At 37.3% G+C, this 12,821-nt stretch overlaps 1 protein-coding gene across 1 annotated transcript; it reads right to left on the reverse strand.

The window, feature by feature from the left end:
- Positions 1-938: 938 nt before the first annotated feature.
- Positions 939-1,337, reverse strand: LOC137614890 (craniofacial development protein 2-like). Its single transcript, XM_068344548.1, has one exon. The coding sequence runs from the start codon at positions 1,335-1,337 to the stop codon at positions 939-941; it is 399 nt and encodes a 132-aa protein (XP_068200649.1).
- Between the last annotated feature and the right edge of the window lie 11,484 nt (positions 1,338-12,821).

Consider the following 12,821-nt stretch of genomic DNA (forward strand, 5'->3'; position numbering starts at 1 on the left):
GCAACTTCCTCCTGTTCTATATCCTGCTTGTTCATCTCTCTGTTTTTCATTAATCTTTCTCTCTAGCCACTTTGTAATAAGCATGCTATATATTTTCATGACAACTGACGTAATTGATATGCCTCTGTAATTATTGCAATCAGTCTGGTCTCCTTTTTTTTTAGCAATTCTCACCAACACTCCTAGTTGCCATTCATCAGCTTTGCTTCTTCATGCCACATTCTACAAAATAATCTTGTAAGCATTCTGTGGGTCATTTCATTTTAAGCCAATTTCATCTCATCAAGGTCTTCCTCAGCTTCAAGTATATCAATCAAATTATTCCCTTCATATATCCTAATCATGACCTCATTAATGTATTCCATCCAACGTTGCCTTTCTTCATCATCTCTTTTTATAACAGATCCATCCCTCTTTTTGAAGGGTATATGCTTCTTTTTTGCCCCCGTAGAAATTAAATTGATAATCCTATGAGCAATTATTACGACATAACCACTCCCTGAATTCTTTGCTTTGTCAGCCTCCTCTGTTTTCCTGTCTAAATACTCTTTCCAGGCATTCCTGACTTTTCTTTTGACTTCACTATCAATACTGGAATAATTAAGAGTTTCTACCTTGTAATTTTCATTACTTCTTTGAAAACTTTCAACTATCAATTTCTTTCTTTCTCCCTTTTATAGTATCCTACGTATCATTTGATATCCATGGATTTCTCTTTGTAATTACATGTCCCAAAACTTCACTCCCAATTGACTGATATACTTTCTTAATATCACCCCATTCTTCATCAATTTTCTGCTCTTCCTCTCTCAGTGTTTCTAAGACTGCAAATCAATTTCTACCTTCAATTGCAAATGTTTCTATATGCTCATCTTCTAAAAGCTTAGTTATATCAAACCTAGGTATTCTATCCACGTTTCTGTGTGCGCTTTCAGTTTTCATTTCAGTGTGGCAATGAGTTGGTGATCACTATCAATATCTGCATCTCTAGAGCTTCTTGCATCTCTTAGTTTTCTCTTTCTCACTATATTAATTGCTATATGATCTATTTGATTTTCGTAATTACCACATGGTAAAGCCCATGTATATTTGCGGATGTCATTATGCTCGAAAAGACTAAGCACAAAGACAACATTGTTTGTTAAAAAGAAACTTATAAAATTTGCTCCATTTTCATGTGCAACTTCGGCAAGACCCCCGACACCCATCACATTCTCTATCCCTTGATTATTCCTTCCAACTTTAGCATTGAGGTCACCAATCCCAATTTTCATTGTATCCACCTTTCCTTCCTTCGAGGAATCATTTGTTAGTGCATAGCAAACTATACTACTCATATTGCACTGCCTTGATTTAAACTTTGCAAGTAACAATCTAGTATTTACGGATCTTCACTCAGTTAAAGCCTTTTCTCCTCCTGGTGTCATTATAATCCCTACCCCTTCTCTTCCACCTTCATTTGTTCTTCCTGATTATATATATATATATATATATATATATATATATATATATATATATATATATATATATATATATATATATATATATATATATATATATATATATATATATATATATATATATATATATATATAAATATATATATATGATAAATTTTTGCACATTTAAACGTGTTTCTTTCATATTTCAAATAAGCCATATATATTAATACAATAAAGTCTGGATTCTCTTAACGACCTCGGGAACAGAGCCCCAGGCGGAACCGCCCAAAGACTATGATATCGGACCGGCGGGGATTTGAACCCTCGTCCAGGATATCTGTATGCCAGTGACCATACCACTCGGCCACGAAGAAAGATAAAAGTCAATGACAATTCTTCTATACATATACCTGTCAAATTCAGGTTTTCTGTACTTAGAATTGAAATCAACCCATCTTCACCAACGTAGCTAATTGGTAGGTTTGGGACTTGGCATTCGATTAATGATAAATTTTTGCACATTTAAACGTGTTTCTTTCATATTTCAAATAAGCCATATATATTAATACATTAAAGTCTGGATTCTCTTAACGACCTCGGGAACAGAGCCCCAGGCGGAACCGCCCAAAGACTATGATATCGGACCGGCGGGGATTTGAACCCTCGTCCAGGATATCTGTATGCCAGTGACCATACCACTCGGCCACGAAGAAAGATAAAAGTCAATGACAATTCTTCTATACATATACCTGTCAAATTCAGGTTTTCTGTACTTAGAATTGAAATCAACCCATCTTCACCAACGTAGCTAATTGGTAGGTTTGGGACTTGGCATTCGATTAATGATAAATTTTTGCACATTTAAACGTGTTTCTTTCATATTTCAAATAAGCCATATATATTAATACATTAAAGTCTGGATTCTCTTAACGACCTCGGGAACAGAGCCCCAGGCAGAACCGCCCAAAGACTATGATATCGGACCGGCGGGGATTTGAACCCTCGTCCAGGATATCTGTATGCCAGTGACCATACCACTCGGCCACGAAGAAAGATAAAAGTCAATGACAATTCTTCTATACATATACCTGTCAAATTACGGTTTTCTGTACTTAGAATTGAAATCAACCCATCTTCACCAACGTAGCTAATTGGTAGGTTTGGGTCTTGGCATTCGATTAATGATAAATTTTTGCACATTTAAACGTGTTTCTTTCATATTTCAAATAAGCCATATATATTAACACATTAAAGTCTGGATTCTCTTAACGACCTCGGGAACAGAGCCCCAGGCGGAACCGCCCAAAGACTATGATATCGGACCGGCGGGGATTTGAACCCTCGTCCAGGATATCTGTATGCCAGTGACCAAACCACTCGGCCACGAAGAAAGATAAAAGTCAATGACAATTCTTCTATACATATACCTGTCAAATTCAGGTTTTCTGTACTTAGAATTGAAATCAACCCATCTTCACCAACGTAGCTAATTGGTAGGTTTGGGACTTGGCATTCGATTAATGATAAATTTTTGCACATTTAAACGTGTTTCTTTAATATTTCAAATAAGCCATATATATTAATACATTAAAGTCTGGATTCTCTTAACGACCTCGGGAAAAGAGCCCCAGGCAGAACCGCCCAAAGACTATGATATCGGACCGGCGGGGATTTGAACCCTCGTCCAGGATATCTGTATGCCAGTGACCATACCACTCGGCCACGAAGAAAGATAAAAGTCAATGACAATTCTTCTATACATATACCTGTCAAATTACGGTTTTCTGTACTTAGAATTGAAATCAACCCATCTTCACCAACGTAGCTAATTGGTAGGTTTGGGTCTTGGCATTCGATTAATGATAAATTTTTGCACATTTAAACGTGTTTCTTTCATATTTCAAATAAGCCATATATATTAACACATTAAAGTCTGGATTCTCTTAACGACCTCGGGAACAGAGCCCCAGGCGGAACCGCCCAAAGACTATGATATCGGACCGGCGGGGATTTGAACACTCGTCCAGGATATCTGTATGCCAGTGACCAAACCACTCGGCCACGAAGAAAGATAAAAGTCAATGACAATTCTTCTATACATATACCTGTCAAATTCAGGTTTTCTGTACTTAGAATTGGCATACAGATATCCTGGACGAGGGTTCAAATCCCCGCCGGTCCGATATCATAGTCTTTGGGCGGTTCCGCCTGGGGCTCTGTTCCCGAGGTCGTTAAGAGAATCCAGACTTTAATGTATTAATATATATGGCTTATTTGAAATATGAAAGAAACACGTTTAAGTGTGCAAAAATTTATCATTAATCGAATGCCAAGTCCCAAACCTACCAATTAGCTACGTTGTTGAAGATGGGTTGATTTCAATTCTAAGCACAAAAGACCAGAATTTGACAGGTATATGTATAGAAGAATTGTCATTGACTTTTATCTTTTTTCGTGGCCGAGTGGTATGGTCACTGGCATACAGATATCCTGGACGAGGGTTCAAATCCCCGCCGGTCCGATATCAAAGTCTTTGGGCGGTTCTGCCTGGGGCTCTGTTCCCGAGGTCGTTAAGAGAATCCAGACTTTAATGTATTAATATATATGGCTTATTTGAAATATGAAAGAAACACGTTTAAATGTGCAAAAATTTATCATGAATCGAATGCCAAGTCCCAAACCTACCAATTAGCTACGTTGGTGAAGATGGGTTGATTTCAATTCTAAATACAGAAAACTTGAATTTGACAGGTATATGTATAGAAGAATTGTCATTGACTTTTATCTTTCTTCGTGGCCGAGTGGTATGGTCACTGGCATACAGATATCCTGGACGAGGGTTCAAATCCCCGCCGGTCCGATATCATAGTCTTTGGGCGGTTCCGCCTGGGGCTCTGTTCCTGAGGTCGTTAAGAGAATCCAGACTTTAATGTATTAATATATATGGCTTATTTGAAATATGAAAGAAACACGCTTAAATGTGCAAAAATTTATCATTAATCGAATGCAAAGTCCCAAACCTACCAATTAGCTACGTTGGTGAAGATGGGTTGATTTCAATTCTACGTACAGAAAACCCAAATTTGACAGGTATATGTATAGAAGAATTGTCATTGACTTTTATCTTTCTTCGTGGCCGAGTGGTATGGTCACTGGCATACAGATATCCTGGACGAGGGTTCAAATCCCCGCCGGTCCGATATCATAGTCTTTGGGCGGTTCCGCCTGGGGCTCTGTTCCCGAGGTCGTTAAGAGAATCCAGACTTTAATGTATTAATATATATGGCTTATTTGAAATATGAAAGAAACACGTTTAAATGTGCAAAAATTTATCATTAATCGAATGCCAAGACCCAAACCTACCAATTAGCTACGTTGGTGAAGATGGGTTGATTTCAATTCTAAGTACAGAAAACCTGAATTTGACAGGTATATGTATAGAAGAATTGTCATTGACTTTTATCTTTCTTCGTGGCCGAGTGGTATGGTCACTGGCATACAGATATCCTGGACAAGGGTTCAAATCCCCGCCGGTCCGATATCATAGTCTTTGGGCGGTTCCGCCTGGGGCTCTGTTCTCGAGGTCGTTAAGAGAATCCAGACTTTAATTTATTAATATATATGGCTTATTTGAAATATGAAAGAAACACGTTTAGATGTGCAAAAATTTATCATTAATCGAATGCCAAGTCCCAAACCTACCAATTAGCTACGTTGGTGAAGATGGGTTGATTACAATTTTAAGTACAGAAAACCTGAATTTGACAGGTATATGTATAGAAGAATTGTCATTGACTTTTATCTTTCTTCGTGGCCGAGTGGTATGGTCACTGGCATACAGATATCCTGGACGAGGGTTCAAATCCCCGCCGGTCCGATATCATAGTCTTTGGGCGGTTCCGCCTGGGGCTCTGTTCCCGAGGTCGTTAAGAGAATCCAGACTTTAATGTATTAATATATATGGCTTCTTTGAAATATGAAAGAAACACGTTTAAATGTGCAAAAATTTATCATTAATCGAATGCCAAGTCCCAAACCTACCAATTAGCTACGTTGGTGAAGATGGGTTGATTTCAAGTCTAAGCACAAAAGACCTGAATTTGACAGGTATATGTATAGAAGAATTGTCATTGACTTTTATTTTTCTTCGTGGCCGAGTGGTATGGTCACTGGCATACAGATATCCTGGACGAGGGTTCAAATCCCCGCCAGTCCGATATCATAGTTTTTGGGCGGTTCCGCCTGGGGCTCTGTTCCCGAGGTCGTTAAGAGAATCCAGACTTTAATGTATTAATATATATGGCTTATTTGAAATATGAAAGAAACACGTTTAAATGTGCAAAAATTTATCATTAATCGAATGCCAAGACCCAAACCTACCAATTAGCTACGTTGGTGAAGATGGGTTGATTTCAATTCTAAGTACAGAAAACCTGAATTTGACAGGTATATGTATAGAAGAATCGTCATTGACTTTTATCTTTCTTCGTGGCCGAGTGGTATGGTCACTGGCATACACATATCCTGGACGAGGAAGCGAATCCCCGCCGGTCCGATATCATAGTCTTTGGGCGGTTCCGCCTGGGGCTCTGTTCCCGAGGTCGTTAAGAGAATCCAGACTTTATTGTTTTATCCCTGGATAGGTACGATGGGTCGTTCGCGACCCCGAGCGTAAAAAAAAAAACAGGTTTTTCTCACGTGACTCACCCCCGTGACTGAATTTGTGGGTGATCGACCTTCCCCGATTTCTGAGACGCATCGGGGTCGAGCGCGACCGAGTTTACCCTTCTAAGGTAGTTTGCATAATTATCAAAGTTATTACGTATTATGAAATTGTCGTAGAATGGTGCAACTTGTATAGGTTATCAGTTGTGGAAAGTCTTGTTGGATTGTTTGGCTACCTTGTGCATGATTTTTTTTTTAGTTAAAATGTCGTTCATCACCACGAGGACCATTTTACCGCGAGTGCCCCTTTTTCATTCTTTTTCATTTTTTTGCCAAGTCATTTTTCCGTAAGATATTGCCAAATAGTGTCGTAAAACTTTTGCTTGTTTAGTGTTGGAAAGTGTGTCTAGATGATCTGGCTACCCATGCATGACTTTGTTTTTGTCAGATACGACGTAGTTATTGGTATATTGGGTATTTAACTGCGGTTACCAATTTCTGTTTTTTTTCAATATTTGTAAAAATTACTACGTAGTAAGGAATTGCCGTATATTATTCATTTTTTTTTCATGTTTATGTGTTAGAAAGTGTGCCTTGATGGTTGGGCTAACAAGTGCATGTCTTTTTTTTTATCTGAGATGCCGTATATTAGAATGTCGGGCATTTTACCGCGAGTACCCCTTTTTCATTTTTTTTCATTTTTTTGCCAAGTCATTTTTCCGTAAGATATTGCGAAATAGTGTCGTAAAACTTTTGCTTTTTTAGTGTTGGAAAGTGTGTCTAGATGATCTGGCTACCCATGCGTGATTTTGTTTTTGTCAGATACGACGTAGTTATTGGTATATTGGGTATTTAACTGCGGATGCCAATTTCTGTTTTTTTTTTTCAATATTTGTAAAAATTTACTACGTAGTAAGGAATTGCCGTATATTATTGATTTTTTTTTCATGTTTATGTGTTAGAAAGTGTGCCTTGATGGTTGGGCTAACACGTGCATGTCTTTTTTTTTATCTGAGATGCCGTTTATTAGAATGTTGGGCATTTTTCCGTGAGTGCCCCTTTTTATTTGTTTTGCATTTTTTTGCTTAGTCATGTTACCGTAAGGAATTGGCAAGTAGTGTCGCAAAACTTATATTTTTATAGTGTTGGAAAGTGTTTCTAGATGATCTGGCTACCCATGCCTATTTTTTTTTTAGCCAGATATGGCGTATATATAAGTATGTGTTCGATTTTCCTGTGATTGCCATTTTTTCGTTTTTTCCCATTTCTTTCAAAATTACTACGTACTAAGGAACTATCACAGAGTAATGATTCATTTATATGTTTATTTGTCGGAAAATGTGCCTTGATGGTTTGCCTAGCACGTGGCTGAAATTTTTTTTTTCTGAAATGCCGTATATTAGAATGGTCATTTTTCCACGAGTGCCCCTTTTTATTTGTTTTGCATTTTTTTGCTTAGTCATGTTACCGTAAGGAATTGGCAAGTAGTGTCGCAAAACTTATAATTTTATAGTGTTGGAAAGTGTTTCTAGATGATCTGGCTACCCATGCCTATCTTTTTTTTTTTAGCCAGATATGGCGTATATATAGGTATGTGTTCGATTTTCCTGTGATTGCCATTTTTTCGTTTTTTCCCATTTCTTTCAAAATTACTACGTACTAAGGAACTATCACAGAGTAATGATTCATTTAGATGTTTATTTGTCGGAAAATGTACCTTGATGGTTTGCCTAGCACGTGGCTGAATTTTTTTTTTTTCTGAAATGCCGTATATTAGAATGTTAGCCATTTTTCCGCGAGTGCCCCTTTTTATTTATTTTGCATTTTTTGCTTAGTTATGTTACCGTAAGGAATTGGCAAGTAGTGTCGCAAAACTTATATTTTTATAGTGTTGGAAAGTGTTTCTAGATGATCTGGCTACCCATGCCTATCTTTTTTTTAGCCAGATATGGCGTATATATAGGTATGTGTTCGATTTTCCGGTGATTGCCATTTTTTCGTTTTTTCCCAATTCTTTCAAAATTACTACGTACTAAGGAACTATCACAGAGTAATGATTCCTCTAGATGTTTATTTGTCGGAAAATTTTGTTTACTTTTTTTTTTGATTGAATATCATCAAATTTTTTTAGCTAAAATATTATATTGTTTTACATTTTTTTTTTTCGATTTTATTTCCCTTCAAAAAAATTTTTTTGGGTCAGAATTTTAATTTTATAGTCGTAAAATAATCGACAATTATCCAGCAACCCACCATACAATTTTTATGCATATCCAATAATAATTAGATTAGTAAATAACACCTTGAAATTGACATACCCTTCCTACATTTCAAGTGGCAGATTAGGGAGTCTGAGTCAGTGTGGTTGGCGGCCATTTTGTGGACATATCCGAAGCGTAAGCTGCCCTATCTATATATATTCTTGTTCCCTATAGAATTTGTGATATTTTGGTATATTTTTACCTGCATAAATATCATATTATATATTAAATATATGTATTTTTTTACGAAATTTCTAAGTACTCAAAAAATTACCTTTAGATATGGCCCCTGACATAAATGTAATTTACAAAATAATGAAGATTTTTTTACATATTTCTATTTTAGGATAACATATGTTTATTCCCTAAAAAATTAGCCACTTCCTATTTCATTTGGGTACCCAAAAAAATTCATGAAATTTGGACAAATTTTTTTGACCAAAAAAAGTTACCCTTTTTTTCTCATTTCAGATCTTCACCTCCATGGGTCTGACTTCATCCAAAATACATCAAGATGTGTCCTAAACATTCAAGAATCAATTCCTAAAAGGATTTGTGTATATATGTATAAACTTTTTTTTATGAATTTTTATGTCAGGTCTTTTTTTCTACTTAATTTTGTAAAATATTTATAATAAATAGTTTTTCTGCAGATGAGTAGTATTTATCTTTACAGTTGTTTTAAGCATTCATTGAAGTTTTTTTTGGCAAAAGAATAAAGGAGGTTACTGCAAAAACTGATTTTTCAAGAATTTTTTTTGGCGTCGGGGTCGTTCGCGTCGGAGTATACCCTTAAAGGGGTGTCCGAGGAGCATACCTATCCAGGGTTAATATATATGGCTTATTTGAAATATGAAAAAAACACGTTTAGATGTGCAAAAATTTATCATTAATCGAATGCCAAGTCCCAAACCTACCAATTAGCTACGTTGGTGAAGATGGGTTGATTACAATTCTAAGTACAGAAAACCTGAATTTGACAGGTATATGTATAGAAGAATTGTCATTGACTTTTATCTTTCTTCGTGGCCGAGTGGTATGGACACTGGCATACAGATATCCTGGACGAGGGTTCAAATCCCCGCCGGTCCGATATCATAGTCTTTGGGCGGTTCCGCCTGGGGCTCTGTTCCCGAGGTCGTTAAGAGAATCCAGACTTTAATGTATTAATATATATGGCTTATTTGAAATATGAAAGAAACACGTTTAAATGTGCAAAAATTTATCATTAATCGAATGCCAAGTCCCAAACCTACCAATTAGCTACGTTGGTGAAGATGGGTTGATTTCAATTCTAAGTACAGAAAACCTGAATTTGACAGGTATATGTATAGAAGAATCGTCATTGACTTTTATCTTTCTTCGTGGCCGAGTGGTATGGTCACTGGCATACACATATCCTGGACAAGGAAGCAAATCCCCGCTGGTCCGATACCATAGTCTTTGGGCGGTTCCGCCTGGGGCTCTGTTCCCGAGGTCGTTAAGAGAATCCAGACTTTAATGTATTAATATATATGGCTTATTTGAAATATGAAAGAAACACGTTTAGATGTGCAAAAATTTATCATTAATCGAATGCCAAGTCCCAAACCTACCAATTAGCTACGTTGGTGAAGATTGGTTGATTTCAATTCTAAGTACAGAAAACCAGAATTTGACGGGTATATGTATAGAAGAATTGTCATTGACTTTTATCTTTCTTCGTGGCCGAGTGGTATGGTCACTGGCATACAGATATCCTGGACAAGGGTTCAAATTCCCGCCGGTCCGATATCATAGTCTTTGGGCGGTTCCGCCTGGGGCTCTGTTCCCGAGGTCGTTAAGAGAATCCAGACATTAATGTATTAATATATATGGCTTATTTGAAATATGAAAGAAACACGTTTAAATGTGCAAAAATTTATCATTAATCGAATGCCAAGTCCCAAACCTACCAATTAGCTACGTTGGTGAAGATGGGTTGATTTCAATTCTAAGTACAGAAAACCAGAATTTGACGGGTATATGTATAGAAGAATTGTCATTGACTTTTATCTTTCTTCGTGGCCGAGTGGTATGGTCACTGGCATACAGATATCCTGGACGAGGGTTCAAATCCCCGCCGGTCCGAGATCATAGTCTTTGGGCGGTTCCGCCTGGGGCTCTGTTCCCGAGGTCGTTAAGAGAATCCAGACTTTAATGTTTTAATATATATGGCTTATTTGAAATATGAAAGAAACACGTTTAAATATGCAAAAATTTATCATTAATCGAATGCCAAGTCCCAAACCTACCAATTAGCTACGTTGGATAAGATGGGTTGATTTCAATTCTAAGTACAGAAAACCTGAATTTGACAGGTATATGTATAGAAGAATTGTCATTGACTTTTATCTTTTTTCGTGGCCGAGTGGTATGGTCACTGGCATACAGATATCCTGGATGAGGGTTCAAATCCCCGCCGGTCCGATATCATAGTCTTTGGGCGGTTCCGCCTGGGGCTCTGTTCTCGAGGTCGTTAAGAGAATCCAGACTTTAATGTATTAATATATATGGCTTATTTGAAATATGAAAAAAACACGTTTAAATGTGCAAAAATTTATCATTAATCTAATGCCAAGTCCCAAACCTACCAATTAGCTACGTTGGTGAAGATGGGTTGATTTCAATTCTAAGTACAGAAAACCCGAATTTGACAGGTATATGTATAGAAGAATTGTCATTGACTTTTATCTTTCTTCGTGGCCGAGTGGTATGGTCACTGGCATACAGATATCCTGGACGAGGGTTCAAATCCCCGCCGGTCCGATATCATAGTCTTTGGGCGGTTCCGCCTGCGGCTCTGTTCCCGAGGTCGTTAAGAAAATCCAGACTTTAATGTATTAATATATATGGCTTATTTGAAATATGAAAGAAACACGTTTAAATGTGCAAAAATTTATCATTAATCGAATGCCAAGTCCCAAACCTACCAATTAGCTACGTTGGTGAAGATGGGTTGATTTCAATTCTAAGCACAAAAGACCTGAATTTGACAGGTATATGTATAGAAGAATTGTCATTGACTTTTATCTTTCTTCGTGGCCGAGTGGTATGGTCACTGGCATACAGATATCTTGAACGAGGGTTCAAATCCCCGCCGGTCCGATATCATAGTCTTTGGGCGGTTCCGCCTGGGGCTCTGTTCCCGAGGTCGTTAAGAGAATCCAGACTTTAATGTATTAATATATATGGCTTATTTGAAATATGAAAAAAACACGTTTAAATGTGCAAAAATTTATCATTAATCGAATGCAAAGTCCCAAACCTACCAATTAGCTACGTTGGTGAAGATGGGTTGATTTCAATTCTAAGTACAGAAAACCTGAATTTGACAGGTATATGTATAGAAGAATTGTCATTGACTTTTATCTTTCTTCGTGGCCGAGTGGTATGGTCACTGGCATACAGATATCCTGGACGAGGGTTCAAATCCCCGCCGGTCCGATATCATAGTCTTTGGGCGGTTCCGCCTGGGGCTCTGTTCCCGAGGTCGTTAAGAGAATCCAGACTTTAATGTATTAATATATATGGCTTATTTGAAATATGAAGGAAACACGTTTAGATGTGCAAAAATTTATCATTATTTGAATGCCAAGTCCCAAACCTACCAATTAGCTACGTTGGTGAAGATGGGTTGATTACAATTCTAAGTACAGAAAACCTGAATTTGACTGGTATATGTATAGAAGAATTGTCATTGACTTTTATCTTTCTTCGTAGCCGAGTAGTATGGTCACTGCATACAGATATCCTGGACGAGGGTTCAAATCCCCACCGGTCCGATATCATAGTCTTTGGGCGGTTCCGCCTGGGGCTCTGTTCCCGAGGTCGTTAAGAGAATCTAGACTTTAATTTATTAATATATATGGCTTATTTGAAATATGAAAGAAACACGTTTAAATGTGCAAAAATTTATCATTAATCGAATGCCAAGTCCCAAACCTTCCAATTAGCTACGTTGGTGAAGATGGGTTGATTTCAATTCTAAGTACAGAAAACCTGAATTAGACAGGTATATGTATAGAAGAATTGTCATTGACTTTTATCTTTCTTCGTGGCCGAGTGGTATGGTCACTGGCATACAGATATCCTGTACGAGGGATGAAATCCCCGCCGGTCTGATATCATAGTCTTTGGGCGGTTCCGCCTGGGGGCTCTGTTCCCGAAGTCGTTATGAGAATCCAGACTTTAATGTTTTAATATATATGGCTTATTTGAAATATGAAAGAAACACGTTTAAATGTGCAAAGATTTATCATTAATCGAATGCCAAGTCCCAAACCTACCAATTAGCTACGTTGGTGAAGATGGGTTGATTTCAATTTTAAGTACAGGAAACCTGAATTTGACAGGTATATGTATAGAAGAATTGTCATTGACTTTTATCTTTCTTCGTGGCCGAGTGGTATGGTCACTGGCATACTGATATCCT

Source organism: Palaemon carinicauda, chromosome 21 (genome assembly GCF_036898095.1).
Source record: "Palaemon carinicauda isolate YSFRI2023 chromosome 21, ASM3689809v2, whole genome shotgun sequence".
Lineage (NCBI taxonomy): Eukaryota > Metazoa > Arthropoda > Malacostraca > Decapoda > Palaemonidae > Palaemon > Palaemon carinicauda.